The sequence below is a fragment of the Convolutriloba macropyga genome, chromosome 3, assembly GCF_964194025.1.
Source record: "Convolutriloba macropyga chromosome 3, txConMacr16.3, whole genome shotgun sequence".
Lineage (NCBI taxonomy): Eukaryota > Metazoa > Xenacoelomorpha > Acoela > Convolutidae > Convolutriloba > Convolutriloba macropyga.
The window spans coordinates 31,197,729-31,218,644 of NC_134470.1; the positions used below are offsets into that span (position 1 = coordinate 31,197,729).

A 20,916-nucleotide genomic window follows, 5' to 3' on the forward strand; every position below is an offset into this window, starting at 1 on the left:
ATCCAAGTCTTGGCCAAGACTTGGCCGGTCTAAATTTAAATCTTGGAAAAAAGACTCAACACCCTACTGTTTATTTATAATAGGATATTAGCTTTTCCACGGTAACCTTTTACACAAATCCCTTTAATTAAAGAATATTAAACCGTTGTAAAAATTGCAAAAATACGGAGACATTTTTACTGGTTGAGCTGTCGTTTTCACGGCGCTGGAGTTCCTATATTTGTTTTTCGTATATGAAATTCAAACCGTATAACGGCAATTTTACCAAAATTTAACCTTCTTTCACATGTGTTATCATGTTTTTAGACTTACAACCTCATCTGTTTAAAAGTGATTGGGACTAGTCAGAATGTTGTTAATTGTGGGTCCCTAAAGGTTCTTTAATAAAAACTGACCCTAAAAACAAGAGTTTGTCTGAATTTTTGTGGCTTTACAAGAAAACTGGAATTGACTATCTCCAGTCTTTCGCGCACGTTTTTTAATAACCTTTTTTCTATCAAAAATCTCTTTATAGTTTATTCCAGCTTAAATAAGACAATTCTTGGTGCAATGGTGAAACAATACAGTCTCAACGACAAATTCATTGTAACCCATCAATGCTAAAATAATTGGGTTCTGTAGGTGGTATCTACATTATGTCTATGATTAGAACATCGGAGCTAGCTGGGCGAACGTCTCTTTTGTTGAGTTGGTGTAGACTGGTTTTAGGAAAGCCTTTCAATTTCTACTTATGGGGTATTGAATTGCTATATTGGTTACTGAATTGATCAAACATTTTATAATTGTAGGATGCACCTTTAAAAAAAATGGCGCATTGTAGGTGTCGATGACGTTGCTGACAAGACCTCAGTTCCAGAGTCAGAGGGAGAGAGTGCTGGAGTGGCTAGAGGAGAGGGGTAACCAGAACCCAATCACAAACCACCCTATACTAGACATTATGTAACGCACCACATCCCCAAGAAACAATTGGATAAAATAGAATAGGACAAACTGTAAAAACATGCAACTTAACCTGAACGAGAAATATAATTTGGATTTTTTCAACAATCTCCCCCATTTACTGCCGATTAGAGAATTGCAATAAGTTAGATAAATGTTAATGATCATCTATTTGTTCAAATTGGCCGAAATTGCAGATGAACTAAAATGGATATGATACCCGCAAATAGCACTGCGTTCCATTAAATTCTGGAGTAAACTCTGTTCAAGAATATCTATATGCTTTTGCCTATGGGGTTGGGGTGCAGTCGTTGAAAAGACTATTGAATAATCATAGCTATATTTATAAATGAAACAATAATTAGAATGTGAGTGTTACAAAAAGGCCATCATGATTAAATTATGTAGTGAATCTGAATATTTTGTATCCAACAATTTTTTCTCAAATCATATATCCCTCAAAAATTTCAATATCTGTTGCTTTTTAGGTTGATTCTCGACAAAGTTGTTAAACATGAGATTTAATTTTGGAAAGGATTCCGGAACTAACTGTTTTTGCCCCTGCGGTACAACTCGCTTAGCTAACATAATTGATATTTTTGTACAATATTGAGTTTAATCACAATGGTTTTTACCCCATCTCTTTTAAGACCATGATTTATCCAAAGTGGTAAAACTTGCATGCAATTTCGCATTGCATCTTTTAATTGACATGGGTTACGGAATGCTAATTTGAATTTTTTTAAGATCTCAAACATGTAAATTTGAATAACCACAAAGATAAAGTTACATGTTGTAATATTTTAAATCAAACATACTTTATCTTTCCTTTGAAAAACTAATTATAATATTAAAAGGTTCAGTTTCTAGTTTTCGTGAATTATTTTATAAAAATAAACTTTTCAAGCCTTCAATTTTTTTGTCCATTGGAACCCGTTCGTGTCTTTTTTTTTGCATCTCTTCTTTTATTTTTTTAATGTTTTCTTTAATTTTTCCTTCTTTAGAACGCTTGGAAGTTTATTCCATTTACAAACAAAGTTTGTAAATGGAATAATTGGACTACATCTTTTAATTGAATTTGGACTACATTTTGATTTACATTTTGTTGTGAGAGAAAAATCATATGTACTATTAATTACGTTGATTTCAGCGTATGCATTTTTTCTGAATTTTTTTTGGTCTCGTATATTTGTTTATTGGACAATGTCAAAAAGTTTATTTGATGAAGTTTTCGCTATTTGAAGTAATGCGGGAAGTATTTTATTTTCAAGAAGTAGTTTATGAGCACTGTCATATTTGGTTCGAAAAAAAATCTTTTATGCCCCATCTAATTTGTTTGTTTATTGCTTTCATCTGTTGGTTTCAATGAATGACTTTTAAATTCAGTTCAATTGACAGTTGGTGACTTTTCATTTTTGAAAACCATTAATTCTGTTTTCCTTTCATTTAGCCTTTGCTTCTAATCACTGTTCATTTGTGACTCGGGAAAGAGTGCGTTTTTCGTGGGCAATTTGATATGATAATAAAAAAAAACAATAACTAATTTCACATTATTACTCTATCTAAGAGATATGATAGATAAATAGAACCTGATGGGCTCGTTTCTTCTTGTAATTTCTTCAAAACTTAAGAAAACAAATTTGGCATTCTTATGACTTACTCTCAAGGCTGACAGGTACAAATAGCTTCCCAGGAAATTCCAAGTTAATCCAAATAGTTTTTTAAGTTCAAGGCTTATGGTTATTTTGACTTACTGCATCATTTAATTGTGTTATCCACAAAGTTATTTATATTGTGATACTGTAAATATTTTGACCAAAACCTTTTTTTTCAATTTGCTTGCATGGAATATGCCTGAGCTTTTTACTCTTTAAATTACAAGCCACTGCCACTTGCTACCAAAAATGTTCAGTTTGTTTTTTTTTTGGGAAAATAAACCAATTTTTTAAGATTGAATTTGCTCCGATTCGTTTGAGACATATCTCTGAACGTGCGTTTTTACTAGATAAATTGATTTTTGTAAATTTTAAAAATGTTTCTTGTACGTGAGCTATGCAAATCGAGAAAATTTGTTTTGTTCATAACAGAATTCCCTTTTAAAAACAATTTAAAAAGTGCGAAGAAGATTTTCTCAAAATCTGTCACAAAGTGATATTACAAAAAAATAGATAAATAATTTTTTCAATTTAGTTGATTTTGCACCATTTTCTATACGGGGCCCTATTGAATTTTTAGAGTAGATGTCACTATATTTGATATTCGAGGCTCAGTTGTTTTGAATGTCAATTAAAACGCCCTTTCTCATTGAAAAGTACTTAATATTCTCAAGAACAATATTTCCTATTCCCAAAAGTGGCTCTTCAATTGAAAATAGGAACAATGACTGACAAAATAGGCAAGATTTTCAAAGCAAACAATTAGTGATTGCTGCATTTATAGGCTTAATCGGTAGTTTGCCCATGCCTCTTTTTTCTGACCCCACTTATGGGGGGTTGCTAAATGCTCATTGATGTTCTTTTCGTTCAGTTAGGTTTGGTCGATCGATATAGTCACTGTACAGAGATGTTGACTGTATCATTCATTCGAAATCCGGTCAAGCGTAGAATGTGTAATAAAAATTTTTAATTTTTAGAACTTTAGCTTTGCAAACTGTTAATGAGGTTCATATTTTGTAAACATTCGACCAATTTCCGTTGTATTTGTTCATATATTCCGTGTTTTGCACACCGTTTCGTCAATTTCTAAGAGTAATTTAAAATTGTAAAAAAATAATAGTTTGTCCATTAACGATAGAAGAGTGTTGCTGAACTGTTAGATCTAGTTTTTTGGCTAATATTTTAGATTTTCTTTAAAAATTAGCCTATTTTGAACAAAACGGAACCACGCTTGCGTCTTTAGCCTATTCTACTTACCTTAGCCGAAGATGGAGTCATAAAAAATGCTGACATAAATTATACATAGTTTTTTTAAATTCGTTTTTCTAAGAGAGTTTTGTGGAAGTGAACCGTGTTATTGCTATTGTTCTGCTGATTCAACTCGATAAAATTTTAAAATGCATCTTTTATATTTGTTATCTATATTTTTTAACCCAATAATATGAAAGCGCAGCATTAGCAAGGCTAGTTTTGCTGTCATCGTGAATTTTTGCAAATAAATTAATGATTGTATTTTTATTTTAATTACAGACACAAATGATCTCAAATCGAGGCCCAATTTGTACTATTTTACACCAAATTGACAACCAAATGAACAACCGTTGTGTTTTCTGAGGAAAGCTTATGGGTTTCAAGGTTTCAACACTGTGTTTTTGTAAAGCAAATTACGTGAAATTTTTATTTCTACCTGTACTCTGCGTTATTTTGTAGTTATATGACTTAATTTAACAAATGACAGGTTCAACTGGTGTTACGAGGTTGCAAGTTACTCAACATATTTTTTATAGGTTGAGCGGTTATGCTTGATTTGACTTTTGAAATTATTTGTTTACAAAAAATGGATGGAGTGTTCTTGTAGCTTGATCTCAGTAAACACAGGTCCCACTTTTTGCTGAAAAACTAAAAATAAATCTTTATTGTTTCTTTATGATTTAAGTGATAGTTTTTTAGCATTGCTACGATGCTTTGGGTTTTCACAAAAATTATTTTGCTTTCTGAACATTTGTTCATTTAAGAGAGATTTTTTTGTTGCTTTGTCAATTATCACATTAACGAGAGCTCTCATTGTCAGTGCGACCTATCAATAATTATACAAAGTTACAATAATTGAAAGTAACAATTATCAAAGGAGTCCAAGAATCTCCTCAGTTTTCTAGACAGACTAGTTCAAAAAAGAATAAAACAATAGCTAAAAAACCTGGTATCAAACAATATCATCTATGCACATGTAGAATACGTGTTTCAGCATTATAAGAACTTACTCTAGAAACGGAAAAATAGTTTAAGCACACTTTTATTTTCTTTCTCCCCTTGAAAAGAATTGTAAAACATTTGAACACTTTGAAAGTAGTAATTTTATCTGTTTATTTACTACTTCAGGATGAATAAAATTTTTTCATTCAGCTTAAATATAGCTACAATGTAGGATCAAACAACTCAGCAACCCTCTTTATATCTTTAAAACTAGAACAAATAAACGCATCGTCAAATAACCGCATCGTCATAAAACGTGATAGCAAATTTGATCATAATTTGGTTAAAAATCAGGGAAAAAGTAAACAAAACAGCCAGAAATAGGCGATTGGCCACAAAACTTTGAACCTCGATAACTGCGCCAAAAAGAACAGAAACAATTTATGCTCGACTGTCTTTCTAGTGATACAATTGATGTCTTTTTACGTCAAGACCGGAAAAAAGATCGTCAAAAAGTGATGGAACAAAAAAGTACGCAGTTGAGCATATAGTTATGACAATTGGGGTCGACACAATAGGGCTGACACAGTTTTGGAGTTTTACGGTTTGTCTTATGTAATCTCGACAGATTACTCGCGTTCACGGTTAAAGTGTGTAAAATTTTTGTAGAGACTATTAATTTTTCACAGCTTATAACCGTTTTTTTCCATAATATATGATTTATTTCTCGACCCGGTCAAGTATCGAAAGTTTTCATATAATAATGTCAATTTCGCTTCCTCTAAACTTTTGATACAAAAAATTAAAAGGAAATTTACCGTAACCGAGTTTTCTAAGTTCGGACTTAGTTAAAGTTCAGCTAAGAGTTACCTTGACTTTTTCACGAGTTCTTTGCAGAAAAAATCATTAGATTTGTTTAATACTATACTATTGTGAAATTTGGATATCAAATCTTAGATGCATGTCAAGAATGCGGGCGTGAGGGAGTCATGGATTAGGTAATGGTTATAACTAGTCATGAATAAAGTTTTATAACGAGAAATCAGTTCAATTTTGGTAGTGATATTAGTCGATGATTGTTTTATAAGTTGAAAAGTTGCTATCGCCTCACTATTGTCTTTCTCCCTTTGATTTCAGAATAGTTGTTTACTGAGAAATTCCTTTGTTTCAAATGCATTATTTTGGTCGTCATACGCCTTCAATCTTCTCGCTTTTTTCCATGTATACTGCAAACAGTAGTACTGGTAACAGAGTGAGTGAAGCGAGAGACCCGAGCCACGGCACGATAGTGCCCCAGCTAAAACTGATGCCAGTCGAGTAGTCGTCATTGTATTTCTTGTACTCCACTGTCATCGTAATGCATGCAGTCAGCAGGAAAGCGACTGAAATTAAAATTAGAGGATGCGGACGTGATATTTAAAAGACCAAATTGTGAATTGACACGCATGGCTTTCGATTACAGCACCCTGAAATTTGTCTGGCCTTTCACGACAAAACAGAAGATCTAATAAAAATGAAACAAATTGATTGAAAGAATTATCCTATTTCGGTTACTGTGGCAGATTTCGGGGACAGATTTCTATCGTGTAATAAAATTGTGAACTAGATTCTTTTCACTGCATCATAGTGGTTTGTTGCATGTTATGATGCCTAGTTATGAGTGCAAAATTTGATGAGTAGGCGGTGTCTACATTTCAATTGCGTGATTTTAATCAACAAATTTTTACGATTATTTTGTTCAAATTTACTCGAAAGTGACATTTAACTAAAAAATAGTATGATTACAAAAACTAAGGTTTCAAAAATACTTGATCAATAGAATGCCTTGAAATGAATTTCCTTTTAAATGTGGTCTCTGATTTAATTGTCGTGATACCAAAACGACAATAGAGTTACCCTAAAATAGTTGCTTTTTTGAATAAAAAACATAATTGAATTAAATCAGCGAAAACCGTAGGACAGGTGACGAAAACACGAACGGGACGATTACTTATCTTAAAGCTCTGATATTTGAGTACCAGTTAGAGACAAACCTGGTACTCGAATATTTCAAGTAGAAATGATGGTCGGCAACAGTGCCAATAGGCACAAATCTCCGCCCATTTATATACCCAGTCACTACCAACTTTTTACACCCCATACAATCATTGTTGATCTACAACTTTTTGAAACTCTGGGTGACTTTCGAAAATAAAAGGTATCAATTTTATTGCTAAAACGGGACAGTTGTGAAAAATATCAGTATAAAGGGCAGGTGAAATTAGAATAGTTTTCTCAACGACACAAATGTTAATCAGCTGGTGCATGGAATCAAGCCAATATACATTTTTAGTTTCAAACAAAATATGTTACAATTTTAATAACCCTCAAATCATATTAAGTTTCTGAACACAGGAGAACATCACGAAAAAGTGAAACTAGTATTCTCTGCAAAACTTTTGTTTTGAGTAGAACACATTCCAGTGTCTGACTGAATTTGATTCTTTGACAAGTAGTTCAGATCTATAAGTCTGGTCTAGACCAAGTTCCAAATGAGAAACACTACAATTTTTCTTAGTTTGTACCTCCACCACCCCAGATTCTTGGGTACAAATTATTTGCGCCCCCTAGACGCACATGCAATATATTTATATATTGACTTACTATGTAATGGGAACTGATTTCCAACGGGGGGTTCATAACGTACTGGGGGCAAAAACGAAAAATATTCAACACTTTTAATGCGAAGTGACTAACCTACCATTGCTCAAAAGAATTACTATTGAGAGCGAAACTTGCTTGATTACCTCCATGCACTTGCAAAGACTGCTTATCTGTGTTCATTTCCTCCAAAAGTTTTGCTAAAATTACCGTCTCCGTACTTGCCTCTACTACTTCGCTCAGTTCAATCTCTGCTTTGGGATACGCACTTTTGTAGTTTACTAGACCTGCTGAATGATCCTAAATTCTTGACAAGCATGAAACAATAACCACCCGTACTTTTTAAATTGTACAAGTTATCCGCCGTTCGCAGGATCTAAACTCCTTTTTGGATCCAACTCATCACACTATCCGTAAATCAGTTTTTCAGGTAGCCTTCAAAAAAGCAGACGCATTTTTCTGACATTTCGAAGTTGTTCTCCGGACTTTCTGCTGGTAAATTCAAAAGATTATATTTATTTTCAAGGTCCGGTCCAGTGGTCAACTTCAAATTGCCTAAACATCCTCTTATTCCTCTATAGTCAAAAGACCGCTTTTCCTTGCTTCCTATTTATAGTAAATAGAATTTTGAAGTCAGCGAAAGAACATCCAAATGTGTTTTCAATGTCCTAGGGTCACTAATTTTGCACTTCTTTTGTAACTTGTTAATATAAACATTTTAACTTCGCCTTATTTTGTTTCCTGTCCTTTATTATTAAAGTTCAAGAACCAACCATGGTCATTAAAGCTACTTAATTTGAACTTATCACTAAATTTGCTTCTGAAATTTTTGGAAAATTTCAACACATTCCAAAAATAACCTTATCATCTACCCAAGAACAGATAATTCCTTTAATATCATTTTCGCCACTTTTTACAATGAAACACTAATCCAGAATAGATGGAGTTAAACCAAAAACCCCTAACAATCTTTCAATTGTTAGGTACCAGTTCGTGCAAATTCGTTCAACCCGTATGAAGACTAAAGGCTTCTCTTGACTATTTTATTCTTTAAAGCCCTGGAGTTCATGCTAGTATGCTGTCTTTATGTTCATTTGAGTGAGCTCAAAGTCCATTCACCTTGCATAATTTAAATTGATTCTAATGGTTGTTATCTTTTGCTAGCAGTTGTTGGTTTATATCGAGTTATTTTAAACTAAACAAGTATAATCTGCCTGAGTTGCTGCAAACCAATTTTCATCCTCTATTGTTTCTTCTGTTGACTAAGGTATCAAGATATCTTCTTTTGATTTCACTTAAGAATGCTACTTGATTCAGATTTGCTTCTTGTTATTATCTCATTTGACCCAGACTAAAGAAATTTTCGACTTTGTTGAATGTTACGCTTCTCGAATTTGGAACTTAAAATATACATTTTTTATTATTTACGCCAATAAGACAAATTCTGCTCTTATCTGATGTTTCCAAAACTATTTTTTTGTTAAATACACTGAATTTTTCTTGGAATATTTTATCAATATAGCTGAACAACATAAAATTGTAGCGACCCAAGGCCCGGTTGTTCTCCGTGTGTTAATTTGGATGGTGTTTTTTCCCTAAGTGGAAACAAACTTTTGATTTCAATTGTCGTGTTTATTGAGTAAAGGCAGCATATCTTATCATTTCGTGATTGGTCACTTAGGCATCTCGCCAGTGATGTTATTGTTCAACAGTTACGCTCCAACTTACAGTTTTTTTGTGGGGTTATAACATGCTGCAAACTCTAGCCTTCTGCCTTTTTCTTCATAACTGCTTTATCTTGTTCGAAACAAGCGCGCCGGCACTATCGCAAACTAACAATCGAGGATTATCTATATCTGAAAAAAAATGCTCAACGTTTTCTAATGTTTCATCTATTGTGCTTAGGAAATAAACGTGCTGATTTCTAGTTATACCGTCTACGAAGTCAATAGTATATCGGTTGCCATCATATACTTTTTGACTAATACGCCTAGTATATCATTATGAATTGCTTCTAAGACATCGTGCGCTTTTGTCCCAAATGGGCCCGCTATTGCAGTTCTATTTGGGTTATTCATTTCAATTTTCTCACAACCTCGTACTACATATTCATTTATTTTCAATCCAATGCAAATAAACTTTGAAAATTATTATGTTATAAGTGTTTGTACTATAAGCTCATAAATTCCCTATAAGCTAAGTAAATCTCAATCTCTTGAAAGCATATTTTTATTCGTCTTTTTGTAAAAGACAAAACTGTCAGTTTCCTTAAAAGGGAAAAGTAATTGGTTTCTATTTTTTATCTTTAATTCCTTACCAAACAGAACTCTTTGTCAGTTTCAATGGATAAATTTTTATCCTTAACCATATAAATCTTTTGCTCCAGAGTTTAGCTGTTCTTTAGATTAAGAATTATTGCTTGCTGCTTGAAAGAACGACAATTATCTTTGTCTCTCAGCTTTTTGTTGTTCAACTAAGCCATGTTTCCCCCATTGATTGTTCTGATTAAACCTCCTGCGCTTTCTGACAAAAGTGTTTCATTATTATTCTGCTTCTTTATTGGCGGCAGCCTTGTTTGCTCTATAGTTAATTTTTTGATTCTCCAACCCTTAGCCGTGTGTCAAACCATCTGACGTTTGAAAAAGTTGTGTCCCTTTTAATAGAATATACTAACAACTTTCTGTCAAACTTTCTGGTTATTAAGATTGATAAGCTTCTGCTTAATTTCCTCTAAAATTTTCTCATCTTTACTAAAATTTAAAAGCTCTGTAAAAATATCTTGTTCTTATGGTTGTCCTTCTAAATTTACTGAAATAAAAATTATCTCAGCAATGCCTTGGTTAACCCCCAATTAGAAATGATGGTTGACAACAGTTGCAATAGGCACAAATCTTGGCCCTTTTATATACCCAGTTACTACAGGGTACAATCATCGTTGATTTACACTCCATACAATCATCGTTGATTTACAAATCCATACAATCATCGTTGACTTACAATTTTTTCATACAATCATCGTTGATTTACAACTTCTTTGACTTTCAGTGACATGTGATAAGTATTAGCTTTTTTATTTTCACACTCCATACAATCATCGCTGATTTACAACTTCTTTGACTTTCAGTGACATATGACAAATATTAATTTTTTATTTTTGTGATTGATCAAGAACCAAAATCAATTTTCTGAAAATTTTCTGAGGTATCTTACTAAACATGACGTTACAATCGATTCAATCTAAATACTGTGGGAATCTGTTTATTGTTATACTGGATTAAGTCAATTATGTTTTGTGAGTCTTAGGCCAAGTTTAATTTCAGGGGAAATATGTGCGTCCATGTGGATCAAACCTCATATTTCCAGATACGTAGGCTTGTGCCATACCATGTTGGCATGTGCACAACCGTGAATATTGGAAATTGGGTTTTTGATACCCAGATATGATATTGAAAACAGATCGCAAGGCGAGAATTCAAGTTATCATTTCCCACTGCCGATTTCCTCTACTGTTTGGTACGGGATTTCCGCCAAATTTCGATATATGGAAAATACTCTAAGGCGCTTAAAACCTCTCTAAACTCGTAAGCCATTTTTTAATAATGCATGAATCTATTTACAAAAAAGATTGCTTTCAAAATCTGGCCAGAATGTTCGCGGTGGATCGATTCATCAAGACAACGGTTTATCATTTTTATAAATAAGCTGACTGAATCAAAAAGCAATCAATCTTGCTGCAAATTTTTGTTTGCCCGAAGAAGACTAGTTGCGATTCTCTTTTAAAGCTGGCATATATTGTTCGATGTAGGCATGTAGTTGTTCAAAGTTGTCATGCACCGCGCCATCGTTTTTGCATTGTCACAACTCACAAATTTAACACAATAACCTGATTTTGAAATTGAACTTCAAAACTGTGTTAAGCTGATGGCAAAACTTTTAGCATAGTTCTACCTAGTTTTAAGTGCCTACCTGCTGTAAAACACAAAATTAAAAAGTTCAAACAGTTGTTCTTGCGTTATTACCTTGGCAAAAAAGTATAATTAGAACCTCTTTTTATACAAAATTAATCATTGGTACCACAACAAAAAACTAACTTTGGGACGATTTTTCCGAACACTTACAATGTATGAAGCCAATTATTGTAGCCACGGGAACCAGCCAACTTAGTCTCAAGGCTGGAGTTTGGAGGAGTCCTCTCGCCGTAAGCAGTGACACAACAAGAACTGCGCAGAAAATTAGACAAACCAAGTGATCCAGGATGAAGAAAGCTTGGGCTGCCCTCAGCTCACCTGTATCCGCTGAAAATAGTGAACTGTGATTGGTTGATATTTTCGTAATAGCGGAAACAAAAGTTAATATTGCAAGATTCTCAGGGCTTAATTTTGCTCCCAAGATTTTCGAAATAGAAAACTTTCAAGATTAACCTTATTTTAAGATATTTGCGCGATCTAGCAAAATTAACTTTTCATGTAATATGCTGATAGTGAAACACTTATTTTTTTAAAATACTGAATAAAGATAAGAGCTGTTTAAATGATATTTATGTAAGATGAACTTTTCTTTGCAAATTTTAAGGTAACTGGATGAAATTTTACTTTAATACATGTTCATAATTGCCAAACAAAGAATTTGTTTCGACATTTAGATAGCTCTGTTGATAAAATTTTAGCTTAATTGTGTGCATAGTAACGCTCAGTTGTTACGGAAAAAGAACTGTGAAAAACAAAAAAAAATCTACTCTAAGATATGAGAAACTTTATCTGACTGACTCATATTACGGTTTCTGTTTTGAAAGGGGCCAAAGTACCAGTTGCCATGGTGTCCAGTTTTTTCATGCCCATTCACTAAACCCCCTACCATTTTACACCGATTCATTCCCCCCTCAATCATTCAACCCCACTATTATTTAACCCCTCTATCATTTCAACCCGATTTAAATCTTATTACGAAAATGTAATTATAATATTAGGACTAATTATGAAATTAAGACTATTAATTTAGTAAAATCATCACTTGGCAATGCCTGCCTCGCGGGCCATGGCCATGCCTCAGTGGTCTGTAGGACATCATATTAAACTATCACAACCGAACATGAGATTAATTTTTCCAATTAATTATGACAAAACATACATTTAATTTTGACTGCTAATTGGCGGGATGAAATGATAGAGGACTAAAATGATATGAGGTTAAGATATGAGGGGTAAAATTAATCTGGGGTTAAAAGAAATAGAACCGTTACCATAATGCTCTAACCATTACGCTGCGAAACGTACATTTGGCTTTTTTTGGTTGATTTAACGAAATCGTTGAAAAATGTGACAAGTTTTTGTCACATTTGTTCGCGATTTATATCACTACTTTCCAAAATCATCGAGGCAGACCCCTTGACTATAAAGTGAATCAAGCAATCTCACCTCTGTTTGGGCGAGTATTTAAAACATCAGATAGTCAATTATGGAGCTCGTGCTAATATGATTGTTACTGATTCCCGGATAGCCGTGATTAACAAGGACTGTATGAATTTACAGAAGGCTACCTACAACCCCTGTGCCTAAAAAAAAAGATTTTCACTTAACAGAGCCAAACGCTTGAGTGTTTTTTTTAAAGTTGCAGATATGCAACCATGGAGTTCGATTGCAAGAAGAACAAATGTGATTCCCGTTTTACACAGGTATCGTCGGCAATATTTGCGATCATCTGCCGCATCATATGAGTATCCTGCCTTTGTGCCCGCATTAGTGAGAGAGTTGGAATGCAGCGACGAAGTAACACATACATCCAACGCAGCAGGTTTCTCACTTTCCAAGCCGGACAAAGGTGTCTCCGGGGCGTGATTGGCTTTCTGGAATGAGGTTATTTTTCCAACTGATGGAGATAGGTTCGAAGAAGAGCAAGCTGAAACTATTTTTTTTAATCCTGTCATGTCTTGCAATTGCGTCTTCTTGACCATAACACGCAATGGCATGATCACCATAGATGTCAGGAACTCCTGTTTTACAGAACGGGCGCTTCTTTTCCGCGTCGTAGACAGGGACACCCAACCTGTATTTTGCACTAACTCTAAAATCATTTGGTGCCATATGAAGCCCAAGCTTGGGAATGAGGGGAGCAGAAAACCATGCTTCAGCTTGTCAAACAGACTCGGAGAAAAGTCGGGCGGATTCTTTTTCAGAAGCTAGAATCTCTTTGAGACCTTGAAACTTTTTGATATCAAGAGCCTTGTGGATCGTATTTTGCAAAAAATTTGGAAGGTCCAGATGTGCTATACTGGAATAAAGATCCTTTATGCGGGCAAATGCGATGGATATCTTCGATGTGCCTCAAATTTGAACTAAATTCGCCAAAATTGAACAAATTGTCTCCGTTTTCCACAATCGCTTATAAATCGCTTATCCTTAAAATATGGGCCGTAACTCTAGTCCGTAAAACATGGACCCGAAAAAATTAAGCAAATTTGCTTGTTTTCGGGTACGTTTTGCGGCGTAACGACAATTAGGTTCTTCCTATTGATGATGTAATTCTATTAGATGATGTAAGACATTTACCTGAGTCAACACACGTCGTCCCGCATGCTTGCCATAGACCCCCGTGGACATCGCCGTACTTCCACCCATACGGTGGGTGCGCAAAGAAGGTCAAAATGAAACTGACACCAAAAAAACCGGCGGCCAAGTGAAGATACGACTCGGTTTGACTTATTTTGTTCATTCTTTGGTTGTTGCCGGTGAACGTGCTCAAATAAAATGCCAAATTTTTTGGTTTTATCCCCTCAAACGTAACTCAATACCAATGTGATTGAACTCAAGAATTTTGGTTTTGTGTTTTCATAAAGCTCAAATCAAATATTTGAAAAAAAATGTTTTCATTTTTTCACTGTAAAAGTAATTTTGTTTTCGTTAAGCTCAAATAATTTGTTAACCTTTTAACACAATTTTCATTGATGTTCAAGTGCGACGAAGAAAGTACAAAATTTTATTCGTCACATGTTTGCAAATTACTGTTGTCAGTGGTAGCCACTTAAATGTGAACATGGAGTACTTTGAGATTCAAAGTGACACGGTTAAGCTTGACTACTTCACTTTTCAAAATATCTTCAAGTGGGTATTTTTGATTCAGCGAACTGTACAGTGATTTTGAATCATTTTTTTGGCTTCTATACATAAATTTGCAATTTGTTCATGAGTTTGGCAATTTTGCACATATTACGTTTTTGTTGAGTTTTAAAGAACAGTTTGTCTTTTGATTACGTGAAACTCATTCAGGACTACAAATTTAGTAAAAAATTGTTTTTTGATAATCATGAAGGCAGGCGCCCTTAATGAAATATTAATTTTATATTTCTTCTGGAAATGTCATGACTTCTGTAAATCATAATGACATTAGTGTAAAAAATAATGCTCCCACCACGACAAGTATCAAGTCAAGAACAGCGTTAAACTTCAAACCATATAGAGCAGACCCCATAAATTTCTCCATTTTGAGCAAATTTGCTCCAATTTAATAATTAAAATCTACTTTATATATTAAAGAATGACTTCTTAATTACGCTCAATCCCCTATATTCCCATTGAGAATTGTATGCACTTGCTCTAACGGGTAATGCGTGGAAGATCGTCTTTAAATTTACTGTTACGTATTTGCTGAGTAACAGCTGCAAAGCAGTAGTAGAGGTTACAATTGGACTGATCTTGAAATTTCAAGGAAATCAAGGTGTTATGGGCCGCTGAGTGTTTATGACAAGTTCTAATGATTAGTTATACTTGGACACAATTTGTTTCCTTGAAAAATAACAAAGTTTTGTTGTTTATTAACGTTTATTATGTTTATTTTATTGGCCTGTTACCAATACTCTTTAATAAGAGGTCTCCCGGCTATTCAACAAGGAATCCATTGTTTTCTGCGTTTGGTTCGACTGTAGCTCAAAAACACATATGGTGGACAAATGAGACGGGTCAATTTTGAATTAAATTCGCTAAATTTGAACTAAAGGTCACTGTTTTCCACTATCGCTCAAAAATCTATCCTTAAAACATGGGCCGTAACTTTAGTCCGTAAAAAATGGACCCAAAAAAATTAACCAAATCTGCTTGTTTTCGTGTAATTTTTGCAGTGTAATTTTTCCTATTGATCATTTAATTCTATTAGATGATGTAAGATACTTACCTGAGTCAACACACGTCGTCCCGCATACTTGCCATAGACCCCCGTGGACATCGCCGTACTTCCACCCATACGGTGGGTGCGCAAAGAAGGTCAAAATGAAACTGACACCAAAGAAACCGGCGGCCAAGTGAAGATACGACTCGGTTTGACTTATTTTGTTCATTCTTTGGTTGTTGCCGGTGAACGTGCTCAAATAAAATACCAAATTTTTTTTGGTTTTATCCCCTCAAACGTAACTCAATACCAATGTGATTGAACTCAAGAATTTTGGTTTTGTGTTTTCATAAAGCTCAAATCAAATATTTGAAAAAAAATGTTTTCATTTTTTCACTGTAAAAGTAATTTTGTTTTCGTTAAGCTCAAATAATTTGTTAACCTTTTAACACAATTTTCATTGATGTTCAAGTGCGACGAAGAAAGTACAAAATTTTATTCGTCACATGTTTGCAAATTACTGTTGTCAGTGGTAGCCACTTAAATGTGAACATGGAGTACTTTGAGATTCAAAGTGACACGGTTAAGCTTGACTACTTCACTTTTCAAAATATCTTCAAGTGGGTATTTTTGATTCAGCGAACTGTACAGTGATTTTGAATCATTTTTTTGGCTTCTATACATAAATTTGCAATTTGTTCATGAGTTTGGCAATTTTGCACATATTACGTTTTTGTTGAGTTTTAAAGAACAGTTTGTCTTTTGATTACGTGAAACTCATTCAGGACTACAAATTTAGTAAAAAATTGTTTTTTGATAATCATGAAGGCAGGCGCCCTTAATGAAATATTAATTTTATATTTCTTCTGGAAATGTCATGACTTCTGTAAATCATAATGACATTAGTGTAAAAAATAATGCTCCCACCACGACAAGTATCAAGTCAAGAACAGCGTTAAACTTCAAACCATATAGAGCAGACCCCATAAATTTCTCCATTTTGAGCAAATTTGCTCCAATTTAATAATTAAAATCTACTTTATATATTAAAGAATGACTTCTTAATTACGCTCAATCCCCTATATTCCCATTGAGAATTGTATGCACTTGCTCTAACGGGTAATGCGTGGAAGATCGTCTTTAAATTTACTGTTACGTATTTGCTGACTAACAGCTGTAAAGCAGTAGTAGAGGTTACAATTGGACTGATCTTGAAATTTCAAGGAAATCAAGGTGTTATGGGCCGCTGAGTGTTTATGACAAGTTCTAATGATTAGTTATACTTGGAAACAATTTGTTTCCTTGAAAAATAACAAAGTTTTGTTGTTTATTAACGTTTATTATGTTTATTTTATTGGCCTGTTACCAATACTCTTTAATAAGAGGTCTCCCGGCTATTCAACAAGGAATCCATTGTTTTCTGCGTTTGGTTCGACTGTAGCTCAAAAACACATATGGTGGACAAATGAGACGGGTCAATTTTGAATTAAATTCGCCAAATTTGAACTAAAGGTCACTGTTTTCCACTATCGCTCAAAAATCTATCCTTAAAACATGGGCCCTAACTCTAGTCCGTAAAAAATGGACCCAAAAAAATTAACCAAATCTGCTTGTTTTCGGGTAATTTTTGCAGTGTAATTTTTCCTATTGATCATTTAATTCTATTAGATGATGTAAGATACTTACCTGAGTCAACACACGTCGTCCCGCATACTGATTTTTGTGAATCCATTCACTAATTTCTCTTACTGATTTTTGTTTGATCCATTCACGATTTTTGCTTTCACAAGTAATTGGGGGATATTTGGTTCATTCCAGTTCCTTTTTGTTGTCGTTTTCTTTTCCTGTCACTAAGTGTTCTTTGTAAAAGGTCAAATGAGTTCGCAAATTCAATTCATTGATTGATAAATGATTATTTTTCATATTTTGCAGTTTTAACGATATTGGCACTATTTGTGCTAATAAAAATTAGTCAAATTCAAAAATTTTTGTGCTCATCTTCTTATGCTGTCACCTAGTGTAATTTATAACAGGTCACTTTAGCATTCTAAAGAGGCATTGGGGAATCGATTTAGTTGTTTTTTAATTTCAATTTTTCTTGCTATCTCTTACTCAACATTTTGTTTCATGGTGTCTAAAATCCAATAGTGTATTTTTTCCCAATATTGTGAAGTTTTTGTCAGCAGTGATAAATCGAATTTTCAGGTTTTTTGGTTTATGTGTTTTGATTACTAACAACGGTTTTGACGACTATCAAAGTGGCACAGGGTGAGATCTTTGAATTGTAAATCCCTTTGAGTCCTATTCCAAGATTTTTCCTCTTATATTTTTAACCCCACAGTTTCCTCAATTTTGTCACAATTATTTGATTACCTGGTTACAACTGATTCTTCCTTCAGCAGCTTAATTTGTAATTATGTGTGACTTGATATGTTGGTTGTTAGGCCAATTGTATGATAAGGTTTGAGCATATGTGACTGATATCACTAAAAAAAGCAAGTTTGGCAATCAGTCGAATCTGCATTAAAATTACAAAGTTTAAATGAAAGTGCAAAGACGTCAGCCGTGCTTCTTTCTCTTGCCTCATATATATTTGTATCAAAAATGATGTTGGAATAGCGGTAATGATTTTCAATCGAGAAAATCGTATTCCTAATATTTTTTTTACTTAGTCACAGATTATATTTTTAAATAAGATCCTAAGATTGTATTTTTTGTTATAAATCGTGTACAAGTTGTTACACATTTAGTTCAACTATTTGCTAACGCACATTGGCAAATTTATGGTTACTTGAGCCAAAATGATAAATGTTCTTGCAAAATATTCTCAACTTAGTTACTTTTGTTTTTTTCACGGGTACACTTTTTAATATGCTGACGAAACTAATTTTGGTTTTAGCAAACTTTTTATTGTGAGCATCAGCAGCCAAATTGCATTTCAATCACAATTTTCAGAAACATAGCAATCTTGGGTCAAAATGTCAATTTCAGCGGAATTCGTTATCATATTTTCTTCAGCATTGTTTTAACTGTTGCATGTTTGGGATATAGAGTAATCCATAATAGTTTTAACTATTATTTGGTTAACTTTCATTGTGGTCAAAAACAATTGGGTTCACGTAACTAGAATTGTATTTTTGTTAAATTTGAACCGTTATTTGTTGTCAATTTTTCCAAACTCGTAAATCAAATCTGTTTATAATCACAATAAGAGAGTCTACTCAGTCTTTTTTTCCTTGTTAGTTAGAAAACTATTAGGATCATTTGTTTCCTGTGGCTATTGGGAATTTTTTGAGCTTTATATCAAGAATATCTTGTTTCGCTGCTCCATCAAACGTTGCAATTGCAAAATTAATTTCTCAGAGCAACAACTTGTTGCATTTGCATTTTTACACTAAATCGATAATTTTTTGTACCTTTTGATATCAAAGCCTTCACAATGCTGTGTCATGAAAAACTGAACAGTAATTAAAGGTTAGGTTGAAAAAATACTGATGGTGACTGAACAAAATAAGAAAATAGAACAAAATATTCTAAACGAGTGAGAAACAGAAAAAATGGATTTCAAAAACGAAAAATCAACAACTGTCGTTTTTTCGGAATCAATAGTCAATCACTATAAACAAGTGGCAAATGAAGGTATATAGGTGATTCTAGTAAATAGTTGAGACACCAAAAACAACACAATAAGAATATTAATAAAATGGCATGAGCCATTACATCAAAGTGTTTAGCACGCCATCAAATAGCATTGAAGGAGAGAATAAATCGCTTTAGATCACTTTTTTTAAAATTTAGAATCTGGCGCTATTTTGCGAAGTTTGCCATGTTTCTCAATTGAGAGAAAAATTAAACATATTAGATGGGCACAAAAATTTTTTTTCAAACCAAAGAAGAGACTGCTCATATTCCTCTTCTTGAAAATGGAATAGTTCCTTTAGAACTTCTTATGACAAAAATTGCATTAAATAGATTTTTGATATTGTCCAACAAACAAACACATATGACGACAAAAAGTTAAAAAATGGGAAATGTTGTATATAATGTTAAAATTTCAGTTATAAGAAAATTTGTTCATAAATGGAGTGAACTTCCAAAGGCATTACGAAATGAAAAATAAAAGAAAAATTTTTAGAAACATTTATAAAAAGACTTGCAAAAAAGACACAAACGAGCTCCAGTGGACAAAAAATTAAAGGATTTAAAAGTTTATTTTGTTAAAACAATTCACGAAAACGGGAAACTGAGCCTCTGTTTTTATTCTGTTCTTGAAATGATAGATGTGATACTTTATAATATTACAAAACTTAATATTTACCTCGTGGTTTTAAATTAGATTTTTGAGATTTTAAAAAGAGAAGGAGTTCAAAAAACAATAGTTTATAGCAAAAATGATCAACTTATTGACAAATTCTTTTTCGGATTTTTTTAGAGATTGTTGCAGCTATATGCGTTACATAAGATTTGTTATATGCAATCATATAAGATATAAATTGCCCCAGTGCAAGATTTTTCCTCTGAAATTTTTTTTGCAAGAAGTCCTTTTTTTAAATGCTGACAAAATCCTCTCAGCACAATGGAGCGCTTTAAACAATTTTGTTCTCATAGAACCAAATCTGTTGACCGCAATTAATCTACGGGACATTTCGCACAGACTTTCACGAGTCATTTCATTGCATTTACTTGCCACTTGCCCAATTTGCATGCTACCAGCAGCTCCACATACCAAAATAAAAGGTCGTGTCTTAAGTGCATTTGTTAATACTGATCCAATTATGAATAAATTTTTCGTAAATTGTAAACTACCAAATATACAAGCAAACTAAGTGCATCAAAATGAGTAACCAACCAACTTAAGTCGAGTGGGGATATCAGTTATGCAAGATATTGTAAAAGGCATTGTTTCGAAGGATCTCGCAAATTTTGCACGAATCTTGGCAGATAATAATGAATGAATGGGCCTTAGGACAGATAAAAGTTACTGCAAATGATCATCATTAAAAACAGACAAAACTTGATGAACATTCTGCGCCACCATATATCAAAATCTTAATTAGGACGGTTCGTTCTATTAAAAAGACTTCCTTGAGTAAGATGTTAAATTTTTCTTTTCGCATTTTCATTCGATAAAATATTCTATTTTTATATTCTATTTGAGATAAAAACCTGGAATTTGCCTCAAATCTTGAACCAAGGCCCCGATAGTAGTTTTGCCTCAAGTCTTGAACCAAGGCCCTCATAGCGCTTTTTGTATCCTTCTTCGAATCTTAAAGGTATACAGGTAGATTGTTTGTTGAACTTAGTATCGATTGTAGTTTTTTGATCTTTTTCTTGTTTGATGATATTTTTCAGATGTTTTTGATTAAGACTCTTGATTGAGATTTAGACTGCT

The 20,916-nt window shown here is 33.4% G+C and overlaps 2 protein-coding genes across 3 annotated transcripts in view; one reads left to right on the top strand and one right to left on the bottom strand.

Moving 5' to 3' along the window:
- The window catches only part of LOC142336996 (uncharacterized), a 46,242-nt gene extending 44,716 nt beyond the window's left edge, over positions 1-1,526 (top strand). The window contains exon 4 of the mRNA XM_075386004.1: positions 821-1,526. Within this exon, the coding sequence (XP_075242119.1) occupies positions 821-943 (123 nt within the window). The 3' untranslated portion in view covers positions 944-1,526. The remainder of the gene's footprint in view (positions 1-820) is intronic.
- A 4,167-nt stretch (positions 1,527-5,693) lies between these two features.
- On the bottom strand, positions 5,694-15,984 carry LOC142336997 (uncharacterized). Of its 2 annotated transcripts, none has more exons than XM_075386007.1 (3): positions 15,591-15,984; positions 11,546-11,722; positions 5,694-6,169 (listed from the first exon to the last, which is right to left on the bottom strand). In XM_075386007.1, exons 1-3 carry the CDS (start codon positions 15,751-15,753, stop codon positions 5,976-5,978), a joined length of 534 nt encoding a protein of 177 aa, XP_075242122.1. In that variant the 5' UTR covers positions 15,754-15,984; the 3' UTR covers positions 5,694-5,975. The 2 variants fall into 2 exon arrangements, with proteins under 2 accessions (XP_075242122.1, XP_075242121.1); XM_075386006.1 differs by lacking the exon at positions 15,591-15,984 and adding an exon at positions 13,973-14,357.
- Positions 15,985-20,916: the final 4,932 nt, after the last annotated feature.

What these genes read in the sequence shown, in the direction of transcription:
- LOC142336997 (XM_075386007.1), bottom strand. Translation starts at nt 15,753, where the DNA reads ATGAACAAAATAAGTCAAACCGAGTCGTATCTTCACTTGGCCGCCGGT. An exon ending in GACGACGTGTGTTGACTCAG is followed by an intron (nt 11,723 to 15,590) that starts GTAAGTATCTTA and finishes CACTATTTTCAG; the next exon opens with CGGATACAGGTGAGCTGAGG. An exon ending in AATAATTGGCTTCATACATT is followed by an intron (nt 6,170 to 11,545) that starts GTAAGTGTTCGG and finishes TTTTAATTTCAG; the next exon opens with TCGCTTTCCTGCTGACTGCA.